At 42.8% G+C, this 19,129-nt stretch overlaps 1 protein-coding gene across 1 annotated transcript in view; it reads right to left on the reverse strand.

Moving 5' to 3' along the window:
* The window catches only part of hsd17b4 (hydroxysteroid (17-beta) dehydrogenase 4), a 110,815-nt gene that overhangs the window by 58,982 nt on the left and 32,704 nt on the right, over positions 1-19,129 (reverse strand). Inside the window, exons 11-14 of the mRNA XM_055633148.1 lie at positions 12,023-12,151; positions 9,077-9,186; positions 5,880-6,113; positions 1,832-1,883 (exon numbers count right to left, since the gene is read on the reverse strand). Of these exons, the coding sequence (XP_055489123.1) occupies positions 1,832-1,883; positions 5,880-6,113; positions 9,077-9,186; positions 12,023-12,151 (525 nt within the window). The remainder of the gene's footprint in view (positions 1-1,831; positions 1,884-5,879; positions 6,114-9,076; positions 9,187-12,022; positions 12,152-19,129) is intronic.

Here is a 19,129-nt window from a genome sequence, read left to right on the forward strand (position 1 = left end):
GAGAACCAGTGGATTTGGATCTGGACTTTCAGAAGGCTTTCGACAAGGTCCCACATAAGAGATACAAACTTAAAGCACACGGTATTGGGGGTTCAGTATTGATGTGGATAGAGAACTGGCTAGCAAACAGGAAGCAAAGAGTAGGAGTAAACAGGTCCTTTTCACAATGGCAGGGAGTGGCTAGTGGGGTACCGCAAGGCTCAGTGCTGGGACCCCATCTATTTACAATATATATTAATGATTTGGACAAAAGAATTGAATGCAACATCTCCAAGTTTGCGGATAACACGAAGCTGGGGGGCAGTGTTAGCTGTGAGTAGGATACTACGAGTCTGCAAGTTGACTTGGATAGGCTGGGTGAGTGGGAAAATGTTTGGCAGATGCAGTATAATGTGGATAAATGTGAGGTTATCCACTTTGGTGGCAAAGTCAGGAAAGTAGACTATTATCTAAATGGTGGCCGATTAGGAAAAGGGGAGATGCAACGAGACCTGGGTGTCATGGTACACCAGTCATTGAAAGTAGGCATGCAGGTGCAGCAGGCAGTGAAAAAAGCGAATAGTATGTTAGCATTCATTGCAAAAGGATTTGAGTACTCGCTAGAATTTAGAAGATTGAGGGGGGATCTTATAGAAACTTACAAAATTCTTAGGGAGTTGGACAGGCAAGAAGCAGGAAGATTGTTCCCGATGTTGGGGAAGTCCAGGACAAGGGGTCACAGTTTAAGGATAAAGGGGAAATCCTTTAGGACCGAGATGAGAAAAACATTTTTCACACAGAGAGTGGTGAGTCTCTGGAACACTCTGCCACAGAAGGTAGTTGAGGCCAGTTCTTTGGCTATATTTAAGAGGGAGTTAGATGTGGCCCTTGTGGCTAAAGGGATCAGGGGGTATGGAGAGAAGGCTGGACGATCTGAGTTGGATGATCAGCCATGATCATATTGAATGGCGGTGCAGGCTCAAAGGGCTGAATGGCATACTCCTGCATCTATTTTCTATGTTTCTATGTTGGTCGAGAACCTAAATTGTTCTACATGGGGAAAAGGGATTGGTTGGGATTAGATTTTCTGGCTTCACTGTGTTTACGAATCATTCACAATGTTCAAGATCCCCATCAAAAGTTGCCCAAACATCCAATGGGTTCTCTCCCTTGAAAGGCAGCTAAGTGTTTACAACATTACTATTCTCTTGGTTCTAAAAAACAAATTAACTGATTTACTGAAGCAATTCCACAGCTTAGTGTAGTTGCAAGTTGATGACCATGACCTCTACAATACACTTCAAGTTATTTGCTGTTATACATCTTCTTGTTAGTAACACAATTCAATCTCAAATTAAAACTAGCTTCTATTTGTCCTTTTCAAGGTAATTTGTGGATTTTGCACAAGGTACGTTCATTAAACGTAATCATGGCTGGAAAAGCTGACTTAATTTAATGACAGAACAAAATTCATTCAACCTATTGCACACAAACTTGTTATTTAAAGGACTTGACTACTTAGTCCCACCTCAACAGTCCTTCGAATTTTAAATTTCCTAGTATACAGCCAATTTAGTTCTGAGTTACTGCCACCTTGTAATAATTGCCAGATACTTAACAATTTGCTACATAGAAATAAATCATCTGTCGTTTGGTGTTTCTCTGAATAGCTTGAACTACTGCCCTCTGGAATGAGCAAACAGTTTCTCCCCCATCGACTCTCAACGTTATTGTACTGACACTTGGTTTTTCAATAAAAGCAACTATTTTCAGATTATTTGGTTTTGGAACAACAGTGGTATTTCAATGCTTCGATTAGAATTAACTTCTGCATTATAAAACATGTAGTTACCTGAAGTAGGCAGTGGTTTGTACAGTTCCAGATATTGTTCACCATGTAGCAACTATAATAAACGAAGAAAACCAAACACACATTTATGAATCTCTAAATTGTTATAAACCATTTAATTGCAAAAAAAAGGTTTAAGCAAGATTTTAAAATAAAGCACTTCATTAATAATAAACATTTATTCCACTAAGGCACAAATGGTTACCTGGAAAAGTGATGTGGTTGTAGCTAATAATTTGAAGGTCGCATTACATCAGGGGAAAAAGCTCAATGCTGTCAAAATGAGCAGTAAGGCAGACAACAGGAAAATGTTCGAAACCCAGGAAAGTGTTACTAAGATATTGATATGGAAAGGGTAAGCAGAAAAACAAAAGCGCTAAAAATTTCTATTGGTATGTATGAAGGAAAACAGAAAGACGATGCAGATTCTTCACAGAGACTGAAGATGTTATTTTGAAGTTAAAATAAAGTGCCCTTACATTGTTCATATGTTTAAAGTGAGGTACTCTATTGAAAGCCTTCAAAGTCTGAACGTAAAGCATTCGCTGGGTTGCTTATATATTCTGTTGCAACGTCAAAACAAAAGCTCAAATAGATTTATCCAGTGTGACTTATCCATTAATAAATCCACATTGACACCACCCATTCAATTATTGCTATCTACATTCCCTGTTCCTACATCTTTAATAGAGTCTTGAATTTTCCACACTACTACTGTATCTCGGTACATGTGACAATACGAAAACCATTAATCTGTGCTGACTATTCCTTATCAATCCCTATCTTTCCCTATGTAAATTAACCCTGTTACCTAGAGTTTTGTTTTTCAAATAATTTCTATGGTGGAGTAAGTGGCTTATGATCGCCCGGCTTTAAAGCCCTGTCCCACGGTACGAGTTCATTCCAAGAGCTCTCCCGAGTTTACCCTGATTCGAACTCTGAGATTTACGGTAATGGCCACGCGTCGGTACTCAGGGCTCTCGTTGACATTTTTCAACATGTTGAAAAATCTTCACGAGTCTTCCCGTGCTTACCTACCGTTAGCGAGTCTTCCCGAGTACCTGCCGTTAGTGCTAAGAGACGTCCCGAGCTCCGACCTACCCACTACGTTCATTCTCCGTGCTTACCACGAGTTTGATTTTTTTTAAACTCGGGAGACCTCTTGGAATTAACTCGTACCGTGAGACAGGGCTATTACACTGTCCTTCCTGAATAAAGGTAGCACATTCAGTCTTCAGTCATCAAGCACCTTCCCTGTAGCCAAACGTTTAAGTATCTCGATCAGGACCTCGGGAATCTTCCCACTTGCCTCCCAAAAGTATCGAGGTTACATCGCATCAGGCTCTGAAGATTTATCCTCTATATTGCTCAATAAGACAATAAAGAACTGATCTTTCGATGCCCTGGTCGAAATTTAACGCACATTTAAGATTCCTATTCATCCAACTCTTTCACACCAAGCCAATCCCAGTCAAAGTTATCCATTCTGCTGCAAAAATAAATGCAATGCGTTAATAAAACATTTGGATAAGAAGATAGGCAGAATTAGTAAGTTTGCAGGTAACACTAAAGTGATCTTTGATCAGTTGGGCAAGTGGGCTGAGGAATGATTTTAATGCAGATAAGTTGGGAACACAAACCAGGGCAGAACCTGCATAGTGAATGACAGTGCCCCAGGGAATGTCGTAGTGCACGGGGATCTAGGAGAGCAGGTACATAGTTCCTTGAAAGTAGCATCTTGAAATAGGGTGGTCACAAAGGCTTTTGGTACATTGGCATTCTTTGGTCAGGGTGCTGAGTGTAGAAGTTGAGATGTTATGTTACAGTTGTACAAGACGTTGAGCAGGCTGGCACTGTGTTCCTTGGAGCACAGGAGGATGCAAAGCAATTTTATAGTAGTGTAGAAGATCATTAGGGGAATAGATAGGATGAATAAACAGTGTATTTTATCCAGAGTAGGGGTGAAAAAGCTACTTATCTTAACTACTAAACCAGGTTCGCTTCTTAATAAACATACACCACACAAACTGTCTGGTAGACCAGTTCAAAACTTTACTTAACATCGGCCGATGGAAGGGAGCGAGAATTCCAGCTAATGTCCAACGTAGACACTAACTGTTGGTCCTCTTCACAAACCAGAATTACAGAACCTACATAGTTTTTGACAGTGCCCCAGGGACATTGTCATGGTAGAGGCACAGGGGTTTCACAGGAGAGCAGGTCAATAGTTTTTGTTTACAAGTACAAGATATCTAAAAAATAGGGTGGTCATTTTAAGGTTCTTTTTGGTCACTTTGGCATAAACATCTTTGGTCAGGGTGCTTCAAAGATGTGAGCAGTTGAGATTCCTATGTTACAGTTGTACATTGGTCACGTTTTGATCTTACTTCAAAGATATCTCTGTGTCCTCTCTGGAGCACTTGGGGAGGATGCAATGCAATTTCTATAGTAGTTGAGAAGATTTGACACTAAATATAGCTGTAAGCTAGCCTAGGCCAATTTAATAAACATATTTTTAACTAAAATTCGGCTTCATCAGGGGCATCAAGAATAGTTTTAAGGTGAGAGGATAAAATGTTAATAGGCACCTGAGGGGCAACTTTTTTTTAAACAGAGTATATGGAACCAGCTGCCAGAGGAGGTAGTTGAGGCAGGTAATATAACAATGTTTAAAATACATTTGGACAGGTACATGGACAGGTAAGGTTTGGAGGGATATGGGCCAAATAAGGGCAGGTGGGACTTTGTAGATGAAATATCTTGGTCGACATGGGCAAGTTGGACCGAAGAGCCTATGTCTATGGTGTATGATTTTTTTTTTTTTTTTTAAACTAGAAAATACTGGAAACACTCAGGTCTGACAGTAAATATGGAAAGAGAAATATTTGATGCTTCAGGTCCATAATGTTTAATTCAAACTATGAAAGAGAAAGAAAGTTAGTTGGGTAGCTGAGAAAATGCAGAGACATGGAGTGGGGAGGAACACACAGAATGTCTTTGATAGGGTAAGACCAGATGACATAATGAGACAGTTAAGCAGCAGTCAAGAACAGATCTCATGTAGAAATGAACTGGTCAGATGAAATCTCAAATATATAGTACAGAATTAATTTTGAGAACTTCTCAGAGGTAATGCAGTAAATATCAATTTGGGGAGTGAATGCAAGTTTGATCAATAGTGTCCCAAGTTTTTCATATAGTACAGTGAAGCAAGTGTCCTAACTGTGCAAAGTCTCTGAGGGATCTTATTCATCCTCAGGTGCACTATAATCGACAAAGTATTACACAATCAATTCACAGATTCAGATGACATACAATAACAAATTATTACTGGACACTATAAGGTATTACTGGTTATGCTGCCTGTAATTGCCAATCAACTCAAATTTGACAAAAACACGTTCACAAGATACAGCACAGCTTTCAAGCCTTTCCAGAACAAGAAGAAATACCTTCATGAAAGGTGAAAAACGCTGCTGAATATTACAGATATGGCATCCAATGGTTTTGAAAACAAAAACTTATTTTCCTTCAAAATAGCAACTTATGAGCACCCATCTTTAAAATAATCAAGATGCACAATGAACTCTTGATTGAACAACTGAAAAGCTATTCAGGAAGAGCACTACAATCTATTTTTCGGCTTCAGGCAGTAATGAATGAATTTCTATATCCTGCAACCTCATTAAAGTGCAAGCATTGTACTGAAATAGTACTTCAGCATAACTTTCCCAGCTTAAGGGCAATAGGGAATAACAGAAAATTAGATGGGAAAATATTCTTTTGAGACAAAGAAAAATTCCCTTGAAAACTTCCAAACAAAAATAATAACTAAGATCATTTAGATTTTACATGTGATCTTATTTTAAAAATATGATCCTGAAAGCATCAAGAATATAGAAATTATTTTAATATTAATTTGGACTAAACCTATGGAATCTTAAATCCGTTGAAGACAACATATTACAAGAAATGTTTCCTACATGGTAGGAAATTTATGTAAGGCTTCTGAAATCAATGAAAGATTATTCAAAACAGCTGCTAGACTTGCCTTTGTGAAGTCAATGTTCAGTCCAGGAACAGATGCAAGACTACCAAACATGCCAGCTTGGGCAGGAATTACCCCAAAAGAAGGCAAACATGAGAACTCTTCATTTCTTTCAAAAAGAAACTTCAAGTGATCTGGATCTTTTGTTGTCATGCCAACTCCAAGAGCGTAGAGAATGGGCTGTAGATTGGTGTAGGCATATTCAGGTGCAGACAATCTTTTACCTATTGCCTCAATCTGCATTTAAAAAAAGTTAACAAAAGACAAGACATAGTGAGGTTGCTACACATATGCAGTTTCAAACAAAGCTGAAGGAAAAAAATCTCATTATCTATACAGGTGCACAACCTTTTATCTGAAAGCCATGGGACCAGACACTTTTTTATAATTCAGAATTTTTCGGCTTTCGGAATGGAAGATATTTAGCGTAGATTTTAACGGCTGGCTCAGTGGTAGAGTGCTCGACTCATATCCGCAAGGTCGCGAGTTTGCGCCTCGATCCCGGCAGTTACTCGATCGCGTGTTTGAGTCTTCAATATAGTTTTTTCTTGCACAATAGGAGAGAATAGGGAGGGTTACGCTGGGATCATTCTCTGCGAGATAATCTTAGTGCGGGAGACAAGTGTAGGAGAGGTGTACTGACTGTGTGGGCAGAACTTTAGAAGTGATTGCCCACCATTCTCAAAAGCCGCTGTGTCTCCCTGTCCCTGGGATAGCAGGGGGCGATCAAACAGCACAATGCCCCCCTCCCCCTCCAACTCCAGAGGAACCCGCTCCCCGATGGGCCGCTACGGCGACAAGTGGCAGTTCGCCCACAGCCCGAGCTGCGCCCCCTCATCCGCAACCCGGGTTCCTCTGGAGTTGGAACAGGGCTGGGCTAGAGTTGCTGCTGGCTGTGGGTCTCTGGGATCTCCGTGCTCCGGTGACTGGCACTGGCCTGCTGGCATCGCCGATGTTAAGACAGTGCAAAGCCCCCGCGCCGGTGCAATGGGCGGGGAGCTGGAGAGGGGAGGGAAGGGGTCACACACATGGCCGGGAAGCAGAGGGGTGTAGGTGGGGTGAAGCTGAAGGGAGCGACAATCTGCTGCTGCCTGCCCGCTGAGTTAAAACGTTCCCACGGTAGACTCACGATACACTGTGTATTGTGAGTCTACCGTGGGAACTTTTTAACTCAGCGGGCAGGCAGCAGCAGATTGTCAATTATTAACCCTCCCGCGCAATATACCCTCACCTTCTCTTTTATGAATGGGGATTTAGTTCCCCTTTCTTCGAGGACCGACCGGAGGTTCCGCTGTCACCTCTGCGGGCTGCCCTCGGTGAACGTCTTCAAGGACCTTTCTTCAAGGACCGAAAAAATGTCCGGTATTCGGAGCTTTTCGTTATTTGGAATTTCGGATAAAAGGTTGTGCACCTGTAGTACTAACGCATACTACCTCATTATTAACTAGTCCTAGATCAACCTACTGCCCCTCGCATAATGCAACAATTTCCCTAATTATATTGTTTTTAATGCAGAAGATCTTCCTGGGCAACAAAAAAAGACACCATTCTAAAGCAAGAGGTAACACCCAACACTGATAGTACTTGAAGCTGCATTACATTTGACATTTAGACAGGTACATGGATAGGAACGGTACAGAGGGGTATGGGCCAAATGTGGGCAAGTGAGCTAGAATAGATGGGGCATCTATTGTCCGCTTAGACAAGTTGGGCTGAAGAGCCTGTTTCCATGCTGTATGTGATTGGCCTATTTGTGTTTCAACTGTGTCCACTCCAGAGCATTGAGGGCAAGCGATGTGACAATGGTAATCAGTGTCAAAGAGAGTTTAGAGATACAGCGCAGACACAGGCCCTTGTGCAACCAAGTCCATGCTGACCAGCAATCACACCCCGTATACTAGCACGATACTACACACTAGGCACATTTTACAATTATTTTTACCGAAGCCAATTAATCTTTAAACTTGCACGTCTTTGGAGCGTGGGAGAAAACCAGAGCGCAGAAGAAAACCCACGCTGTCACAGGGAGAATGTACAAACTCCGTACAGATAGCACTCTTAGTCAGGATTGAACCTGCGTCTCTGGCGCTGTAAGGCAGCAACTCTACCGTTGTGCCACCGTGCCGCCCAATGTGGGAGATGATCATTGCATATGGACAAATATACATTTGAGAAATTGAAAATGGAACTCAGCACCCGAGCAGCTTTAAATACTTGGGAGTCCACATCACAGAGGATCTGACATGGACAACCCACACTGCCACACTGGTGATAAAGGTAAGGCAGTGCCTTTACCACCTCAGGCAGTTGACGAAAATCAGAGTCTCTCTGAGGATCCTTCTACTCTGGTGCTGCAGAAAGCAACCTGTCCAGGAACATCTCGATCTGGTTTGGCAACAGCTCTGCCCAGGACAGGAAGGCTCCGCCAAGAGTAGTGAGTCGGCCGAACGCACAAAGGGAACTACATTCCCCCCGCCCCCTTTGCAGGACCTAAACACCAGGAGGTGCAGATCCAGAGCCAGCAAGGTCATGAAGGACCCCCTACCACCCCAGCAACGGACTGTTCCAGCTGCTACGGTCAGGCAAACGTCTCTGCTGTCACGCTGCGAAAACAGAGATGATGAGACAGAGCTTCTTCCCACAGGCCATCAGGTCTGTAAACTCTTATCTCACCAGGGCGTAATTACTGTTGTGTCCTTTAAAAAAAAATGTAAAGATTGGTTCTGTTCTGTTCTGTTCTGTTGTTTTGCACAATCCTGCAGGCATTGCCACTTTCATTTCACTGTACATCTTGTATGTGTATGTGACAAATAAAGTTGACGACTTGAACAATTAAGATGCAGGTTTTATGACGATCTATAATGATATTTAAAATACATTTAAATATGTATTTAAACCCAACACTCAACCAGTTTTCAGGAGGTCAGGTAATCAGTGAATCAATTGGCTCTTCTCCGATACCCTGGTGACAAGCAGTGTGCATTAAGATAAAGCACATTTATCTGAACTTCCCTATCCAGAGAGCTAAAAATTCCAAGGAGATAAACCAACTGGATCATCTGACAATCTGAAGAAAAGCCTTTAAGGACAAATTTATAAAAGAAAAACACATCGATCATATTCTAAGACAAGTATTCAATATACGAGAACTGGTTTTGTGTTCATAGTACCAACACCTTATATTAACGCATGACACCTACTAGATTGGTGCCTGAAGTGCTAGTTTGTAGTGAGCCACTGGTTGGATTTGTGGAGATTCCTTGTTTCGTGCCCAGCTTGTTCAGTACCTCATGGAGAGTCATAATTGAATCTGTAACAAAACACAGGAGCGTAATCTGAAACTCATGCTCACACATGGCACATGGTATTTTCAACCAGCAAGCCCCTGAGTTGCACTAGGACAGGGAGTTTAAAAAAAGTCAGATGTACATAACGGCTGCATTGCTCAGCAGAACAAGGCAAGGGCAGTGGAACATGCTCATATGATCGAAGATAGACACAAAAATCTGGCGGAACAGACAGCGCCTCTGGAGAGAAGAAATGGGTGACGTTTCGGTTTGAGATCCTTCGTCAGACTGCTTAGGGATAAGGGAAACACGAGATATAGACGGTGATGTGGAGAGATAAGGAACAATGAATAAAAGATATGCAACAAAGTGACGATGATAAAGGAAAAAGGCCATTGTAAGCCGTTTGTACGGTAAAGATTAGAAGCTAGTGCGACTTAGGTGGGGGAGGAATAGAGAGGGAATGTCAGGGCTACCTACAGATGATCCACACTTGGACATTTGGTTAATGTCAATGTGAGGACGTAGAGATGCATGACACAGCTGTGTGACCTGACCCCAAGCACAGGATCAGCAGATAAAGATGTTGTGATACGAACAGACATCCTTATAAATAATGAATTACACTAGACTCAGTGGGACCCGTTGGGTTTCATCTTCACACGGGAGGGCTGGTCCACCTAGGCAATATTCCACCTCTCCACCAATTCCAATATTGGTGGCCAGTGGGGGGGGCTTTCTGGAGAGCTAGTATGGGTGTTGTGGGCTGAAGGCAGGTTTCTATAGGGCTAGTATGGACATTGTGGGATGAATGGATTATTGGGCTGGCAGCTCACTCACTTATGGCTGGTGGGCTGGCAGTTGACACGGCTATTCCTTGAAATTCCACTTCAAGCAGGGTGCAAGGCCACCAAATTCAAGTGCAGTTTCATACCACTTCAAGCAGGGTGCAAGGCCACCAAATTCAAGTGCAGTTTCGTACCACTTCAAGCAGGGTGCAAGGCCACCAAATTCAAGTGGTTTCATACCACTTCAAGCAGGGTGCAAGGCCACCAAATTCAAGTGCAGTTTCATACCACTTCAAGCAGGGTGCAAGGCCACCAAATTCAAGTGCAGTTTCATACCTGTTCATGTTGGATGGGGCAAGGCCACCAAATTCAAATGCAGTTTCATACCATTTCATGCAGGGTGCAAGGACACCAAAGACAGAGAGTCGTGTCCTCTCCCTCCCCCATCTTGCAGTGCCTGAGCCACGCCCACACTTCCGGCTTTTATAGTTCCTCCCCCCTCAAGAGTCAAGAGAGTCAAGAGTCAAGAGTCAATTTAATTGTCATTTGGACCCCTGGAGGTCCAAACGAAATGCCGTTTCTGCAGCCATACATTACACACAATAGACCCCAGACACAACATAATTACATTTTACATAAACATCCATCACATAGCTGTGATGGAAGGCCAAAAAAACCCCTCCCACCGGGAAAGATCCTTGGCACCTGATGAGCGGTGGAGTACTCCGAGTAAGATGGCCAAAAATCACAGCCGTACGTGGTAGCGCTTTTTACAATCAATATACAGCGCAAACAGGAAGTGGTCAAGTTTAGACTTTTAATTATATATATATCATTTCGCCAAGTAGAGGTGTTTGGAGTTTCAGAAAGTGACATTATCAGACAGATAAGGAAGTTAATGTACACACACGGTATTTTATGAAGAATGTTAGTAGTTGGGAACATATTGCCCCCCCCCCCCCCCCCCTTCCTTCTATTTATTTTGAAGCACATCAAGTGCTGGGAAAGATAATGGAATTCAACAATAGCTTTGAAATTGAATTAGATATGGGGAAAAAAGCTTGTATATTTAAAGCATCCTATATCATTTCTTCCCAGTTGTTAGTAAACAAAACTCAGCAATAGCCTTATAACAGATTATTCCAGATATGACTAACCATTTGCAGATTTTAAAAAGCACAAAAAAAAATTAAAGATAGGGAAATTTAAGCATTTAAGAACAAATTCAAGAACGTGAAACCTTTCTAAATGATTGCTAGGCCAGGCAATAGAAAGTGAGGACATTGGACCAAGAACTGGAAGGTTATGCGACTCATAGGTGGTTTTAAGGATGGAGGGTATGAGATTTGGCAACAGCAAGGCAACAATGGGATTTAAAACTATACAATGAGAACAGCAATCATGTAATCATGTGTTGTCTTTCCGCTGACTGATTAGCACGCAACAAAATCTTTTCACTGTACCTCGGTACACGTGACAATAAACTAAACTAAACTCAAAATTAAAATGGCCAAAGGTACACAAAAATGCTGGAGAAACTCAGCGGGTGCAGCAGCATCTATGGAGCGAAGGAAATAGGCGACGTTTCGGGCCGAAACCCTTCTTCAGACATCCCGACAAAATAGTTACTGCTGCCGCTCTGTCTCAGTTAAAATTGCCAATCTAAATCGACTAACACAGGAATGACAGATAAATAAGTGGGTTAGTGTTATGATGTGGGGTGGGGGGAGATAGTGGTTGGCAATGACTAATCATTGCTTATTTACGGAATGGCCCAATACATTTCAAGGAGCCCATACACGTGCAATTGGTGGAATGACCTATTTCTGGATAATTCTTTACGCTTAAGATGTTACCTTCCAAAATTCATTGGTCAAAAATCATCGAATTCGCCTTGTTTTTAACTCTGATGTTAATGAAAACATTTTAATATTAAAACTTTCACTGTTTACAGTATCAAGGTGTACTACTATTTGTGTTGTTAAAAGTGGTCACTGCAAAACTATACCCTCAGCAGATACAAACATTTACATTATTCACAAACAATCTTTACAATCTTTCTGAAAATTACCTCTGCCACTTTCGGGCTTGGTTGCATTATCAAAGTCACAGATCTGTTTCCAGTTGTCACGCACGGCTTCAGGTGTCATTTGTTGATTGTTCTGTCTTACAATAGCTCCCAACGTTCGCTCCCAACGCACTCAAGAAAGGAAAAATAATTAAGATGGTTGCAGAGTCAATATATAATTAAAATAATTAAAATGGTTGCAGAACAATGCAAATTGTTTTCCCAGAATCATAAGCACTGTGGGAGAAAAACTATTTACATTTTAATTTAAAAGTTTTCAAAATTATGAAAGATGTGTTTCATTTCTAAAGATTACTCAAAAATAAAGTTTGAACACAATTACTCAGCTTAAAAAAAGAGCTCAAAACCACCCGAACACGTCCTTTCAAAATTGAGGAATTTAGCACGTCAGTCTTCATACATTATTCCCTGTCACATCCCTGACAAAATAGTTACAGCTGCCACTCTGTCTCAGTTAATACTTTATAACGCAATATCAACTTACTATATATAGCCCATAAAAGAGATTCAGCACATAATCCTGACTGATATTTCTGTATTATACTGAAGCTTTGCATTGTTGGAGGTGATATTAAGCCAAGGAACCACTGTTGATTTTAGAGGATTGGTTGTAGGTCTTCTTGGCAAAACACATCCCATCAACAAAGTGGTTACGCACCTCATGCAAAATGCAAACAGGAAGCCACATTCATCTACATTGGAGTGACTACACTTCAAAAGTAACTAACTGGATCCAAAAATTATTTGTAATGTCCAAAAGACATTATGGGTCATTTTTTCTGAAAAGCTAAGCTATGTATCCTAACCATCGCTACCTTAAGCATCTGCACCAAGTTCAAATTTCCTCATTTTTGTGTTGAAATCTGCTGGTCACTCTACACCATACTTTACCCATCTGATCTGCAATACTGAGTATGCAAGGAGCTGATTTACAGGCTACAAATGAGGTGAAGGTTGGTGGAAAGTCTAAGGATACATGAAGCAGTGATAGCACAAGGTGATTAGTTCTGCCTGTGATTATATCATAACAGGTGCCTAGTTCATCTAAAGCAGAACAAATAAATAGATTTAATGTCTATTTAAGATCAATAGAGTCTTGAGGATGACGAGTTCAATTTAAAATTCTTAGTTTAAAATAATTCAAGCTGTTTATTGCAATAAACACATGTTTTGACAGCATCAAATATATTGTGCTGTGAACTGTTGTTAACGTTTAAATATCTTCAACATTTGCTTATTAGTAGGTAATTAAAAAAAACGTCTTAGCCAAATCTGTAGTTTGCCCCAATGTTCAAATGTACAGTAAGCGTATTATTAGATTGCAAGAAATAGGTAACCAAAGAACTCTCACCTACGAAAGGTATTGGCACATCAAACAAAATAGCTGGATTCATACTTGGATTGGTGTTATAGGTGCACAACCTTTTATCCGAAAGCCTTGGGACCAGACACTTTTCGTAAATTCAGAATTTTTCGGCTTTCGGAATGGAAGAATTTTAGCGTAGATTTTAACGGCTGGCTCAGTGGTAGAGTGCTCGGCTCATATCCGCAAGATCGCGAATTTGCGCCTAGATCCTGGCAGTTACTCGATCGCGAGTTTGAGTCTTCAATGTAGTTTTTTCTTGCAGAATAGGAGAGAATAGGGAGGGTTAGGCTGGGATCATTCTCTGCGAGATGATCTTAGTGCGGGAGACAAGTGTAGGAGAGGTGTACTGACTGTGTTGGCAGAACTTTGGAAGTGATTGCCCACCATTCTCAAAAGCCGCTGTGACTCCCTGTCCCTCCAACTCCAGAGGAACCCGCTCCCCAATGGGCCGCTACGGTGACAAGTGGCAGTTCGCCCACAGTCCTAGCTGCGCCACCCCAAGAACAAGAGGCACCTTGCACACCATCAGCTTCTGTGTGTTCCTCTGGAGTTGGAGCGGGGCTGAGCTGGAGTTGCTGATCTGGGATCTCCGTGCTTGCAGTGGGCCTGGGGGTTTGTGTCCCGATGAGGGGGCGCAGCTCGGGCTGTGGGCGAACTGCCAAGTCGCCGTAGCGGCCCATCGGGGAGCGGCTTCTGGTGGTCCTGACGTCTCTCAGCTCCTGTCCAGGGGGGTGGCCGGAGACGTCAGGACCAACAGGAACCTGCTCCCCGATGGGCCGCTACAGCGACAAGTGGCAGTTCGCCCACAGCCCGAGCTGCGCCCCCTCATCCGCAACCCAGATTCCTCTGGAGTTGGAGCGGGACTGGGCTAGAGTTGCTGCTGGCTGTGAGTCTCTGGGATCTCCATGCTTGCAGTCGTCGTCCCGTTGGTCCTGACGTCTCCGGCCACCCCCCTGGACTGGAGCTGAGACTGGGAACTGTATCGCCCTTGCCCCCTCCCTCTGCAACTGCAAACAACCCCACAGTTCCCAGTCTCAGCTCCTGTACAGGGGGGTGGCCGGAGACGTCACAGCCCGGTGACTGGCATTGACCTGCTGGCATCGCCGACGTGAAGACAGTGCAAAGCCACCGCGCCGGTGCAATGGGCGGGGAGCTGGAGAGGGGAGGGAAGGGGTCACACACATGGCCGGGAAGCAGAGGGGTGTAGGTGGGGTGAAACTGAAGGGAGCGACAATCTGCTGCTGCCTGCCCGCTGAGTTTAAAAAGTTCCCACGCAAGACTCACGATACACTGTGTATCGTGAGTCTACCGTGGGAATTTTTTTAACTCAGCGGGCAGGCAGCAGCAGATTGTCAATTATTAACCCTCCCGCGCAATATACCCTCACCTTCTCTTTTATGAATGGGGATTTAGTTCCCCTTTCTTCGAGGACCGACCGGAGGTTCCGCTGTCACCTCTGCGGGCCGCCCTCGGTGAACGTCTTCAAGGACCTTTCTTCAAGGACCGAAAAAATGTCCGCTATTGGGAGCTTTTCGTTATTTGGAACTTCGGATAAAAGGTTGTGCACCTGTATTTCATTTTTAACAAATAAAATGCCTTCTATTCTTTAAAACAATCGAATGTTAAAATTTCCAATTTCCAAACAATGTACTTTGAATCACAGCTAAATTTGTAGCGAAACAGATTATTACTATGGACTCTGTAAGTTTCCATTTTGCGATCTCACCACCCAGCAAGTGATCAATAGCATGCCAAAATCTGAGAGAAGAGTAATTTACTATGAAGCATATTCTCTCTTCTTCCCCATCCAGTGAAAATGCTCAGGCACTTCAACAGAAAATATACTGCATAATTATTTCCAATGCTGATTTCACAAAAATACAAACCTTGCCTACTACTCTAGGCAAATCACATGAAGGATGCCATTTAGCATGTAATGTGGCTGCTATAAGACATCCATATTGTAAAAATGCTGATCTATAGCACCACCAAGGGGGAGCTTCATACCATTTGAAAAATCAAGAATCATAGATACATATTCTTACACTCCTATGGCAGACATAAATACATGTATACAATTGTGCCATTAGCTCCATTACATATGAATCAAATACTGCCCCAGGAGACTAGTGCACAAATATAAATGTTTGCACTCAAGCATAGAAGCTGCTGTGTACAGAATGTCAGAAATGCTGAATATCAGCACTGTTTTCTTTTGGATGAGATAGTAAACAGAGCTTTCACCTTCTCTCTTACGTAATTGTAGAAGATCCCATGAAGAAAGGTTGTGTAGTTGTTATCAGTGTTCTAACCAATATATATACATATATATATATATATATACTTTAACCAATGCCATGACAAGAAATTACCCAGGAGTTTATTGTGTGCAAATTAGGTGCCACGCGTCTTAAAGAGTGATTTCACTTCATTTAATTAACTTGGAAGACATCCAGAAATCAAGAAGGTTATTTAAATGAAGGCATTTCCTTTTCCTAAACAGGCATGTAAATATTTAAACATTTACCTCCCAAAGGGCAGTTGCTATATATGATCAAAAGCCTATTGAATGATATTATTAGCCAGATACCCAACTTCAACTATTTAAAGTCCTGGATGCAGCATGGGTGTCAATCTCACTTCAACAGGTTTGTGAATCTCAACGTCAAATAATAAACAGAAAAACTAAACGCTGCAAAGAGTTAAGGTTTTTAAACTCCTTCAAATTGCAACTAAAATCATTTAAAAAGTTACATTTGCTCCCTGGTCTCCTTGGTAACACAGACAACCTTCTTGGAAATGCTGGCAAAGTATTATTGATAGTCAGGCCAAGCAGGATTACTTCCCTACTCTTCTCCAAATTGCCCAATTACAGTGCCGTCCATAATTTTTGGGACAAAGACCCATCATTTATTTATTTGTCTCTGTACTCCACAATTTGAGATTTGTAATAGAAAAAAACACAAGTGGTTAACGTGCACATTGTCAGATTTCATTAAAGGCCATGTAGAAATTACACCATGTAGAAATTACAGCAGTTTATACATAGTCCACCCATTTCAGGCACCATAATGTTTGGGACACATGGCTTCACAGGCCTATGTAATTGCTCAGCTGTGTTTAATTGCCTCCTTAATGCATAATAAGAGAGCTCTCAGCACCTTGTCTTTCCTCCAGTCTTTCCATCACCTTTGGAAATTTTTATTGCTGTTTATCAACATGAGGACCAATGTTTTGCCAATGAAAGTCAAAGAGGCCATTATGAGACTGAGAAACAAGAATAAAACTGTTAGAGACATCAGCCAAACCTTAGGCTTACCAAAATCAACTGTTTGGAACATCATCAAGAAAGAGAGCACTGATGAGCTTACTAATCGCAGAGGGACTGGCAGGATAAGGAAGACCTCCACAGCTGATGACAGAAGAATTATCTCTATAATGAAGAAAAATCCCCAAACACCCATCCGACAGATCAGAAACAGTCTTCAGGAGTCAGGTGTTGATTTGTCAGGTGTTGACTGTCTGCAGAAGACTTCATGAACAGAAATACAGAGGCTACACTGCAAGATTTGCAGATGACACAAAGCTGGGTGGCAGTGTGAACTGTGAGGAGGATGCTATGAGAATGCAGGGTGACTTGGACAGGTTAGGGGAGTGGGCAGATGCATGGCAGATGAGGTTTAATGTGGATAAATGTGAGGTTATCCACTTTGGTACGAAAAACAGGATGGCAGATTACTATCTAAATGGCGTCAAGTTGGGAAAAGGGGAAGTACAACAGGATCTGGGGGTCTTTGTACATCAGTCTACGAAAGTAAGCATGCAGGTACAGCAGGCAGTGAAGAAATCGAATGGCATGTTGGCCTTTGTAACAAGAGGAATCGAATATAGGAGCAAAGAGGTCCTTCTGCAGTTGTACAGATCCCTAGTGAGACCACACCTGGAGTATTGTGTGCAGTTTTGGTCCCCTAATTTGAGGACATTCTTGCTATTGAGGGAGTGCAGCGTAGGTTTACAAGGTTAATTCCCGGGATGGCGGGACTGTCATATTATGAGAGAATGGAGCAGCTGGGCTGGTACACTCTGGAGTTTAGAAGGATGAGAGGGAATCTCATTGAAACATATAAGATTGTTAAGGAATCGGACACGTTAGAGGCAGGAAACATGTTCCCGATGTTGGGGGAGTTCAGAACCAGGGGCCACAGTTTAAGAATAAGGAGTAAGCCATTTAGAACGCAGACGAGGAAACACTTTTTCTTACAGAGAGCGGTGAGTCTTATGGAATTCTCTGCCTCAGAGGGCGGTGGAGGAGGGTTCTCTGGATATTTTCAAGAGAGAGCTAGATATGGCCCTTAAAAATAGCGGAGCCAGGGGATATGGGGAGAAGGTAGGAACGGGGTACTGATTGGGGATGATCAGCCATGATCACATAGAATGGCGGTGCTGGCTCTAAGGGCCGAATGGCCTACTCCTGCACCTATTGTCTATTTGCCAAGAAGTACTTAAAAGAGCAATAGTTCTGGAGAAGGTTCTGGTGGACAGATGAGACGAAGCTTAACATATCACAGTGATGGCAAGAGCAAAGTATGGAGGAGAGAAGGAACTTCAAGAACCAAAGAATACAACCACTTCTGTGAAACACAGTTGTGGGGGTGTTATGGCCTGGGCATGGATTGCTCACTTATCTTCTTAGATGATACAACTGTTGATGGTAGTAGCATAGTGAATTCTGAAGTGTATAGACACATCCTGTCTGCTCAAGTTCAAACAAAGGCCTCAAAACTCATTGGCTGGCAGTTCATTCTATAGCAAGACAAAGATCCTAAACATACTGCTAAAGCAGGCACGTGCCGTTAGGGTTGGCAAGGTAGGCACTGCCTACCCCGACTAAAATTATAAAATGGTAATTACTAAATATAAATAGTAAAGGCATGGGAGATTTATGCCTATCTAAGAGATCGATCTCTTAGGTAGGCATAATTCTCCGTGCCTTTCATCCGCAGCGCTTATAACCCTTGAAGGTCTGTGCAGCCCACGTGCCGTCGGCGCTGCTGCAAGCCGTCAATTTCAAGCGGGGCTGAAGGCAGCTGAAATTCTGCCTTTGCAGCACTGCGTAGGCGCAGCAGTCTACTGCACATGTGCAGCGCTAGTTTCTTGGCGGGGTTTTCAAATATGGATTGTCATTATTTTAAGAGTACCTTCGGAAACAAAGAGAGAAGAATGGAGTTCCATGTACCGATAATGTGGTAAGTACATTTCTTGGTTCTTTATGTTTATAAATACCGTATTTCCTGGGGTGTGGGGGAGTGTTCCTTTCACAGCATTTGGGGAGTCTGGCCCGGGGTAAAGTTGCGGGGAGGGCAGGAATGTTGTGAAGGAGGGGGTCGGGATCATGCCACTTGCGACGCTCCTTGCACGGAACCACCGCATTGAGGCTGGGGGGGGGGAGGAGAGAAGCAGCTCAGGTGGACAGCGGAACCGGCCGCCACCTCAGCGCCTTCTGCCGGTCCCCGCTCACCTCTGGCAACTGTCCGTCTAAAAACCTTTCTCCTGCCGCTCGCTGGTCTCACTCATGTCAGCCGCTTCCCGCAAATCCTTAAATTCCGACAGCCCGATTGAGGTTACTCGGCTGTGAGAAGTGGCTGACATGAGCGAAGCCTGCGAGTGGCAGGTGAGAGGTGTTCTGACGAAGAGCACTGCCAGAGGTGAGCGGGCCGGCAGAA

This window comes from Leucoraja erinacea, chromosome 3 (genome assembly GCF_028641065.1).
Source record: "Leucoraja erinacea ecotype New England chromosome 3, Leri_hhj_1, whole genome shotgun sequence".
Classification (NCBI taxonomy): Eukaryota; Metazoa; Chordata; class Chondrichthyes; order Rajiformes; family Rajidae; genus Leucoraja; species Leucoraja erinaceus.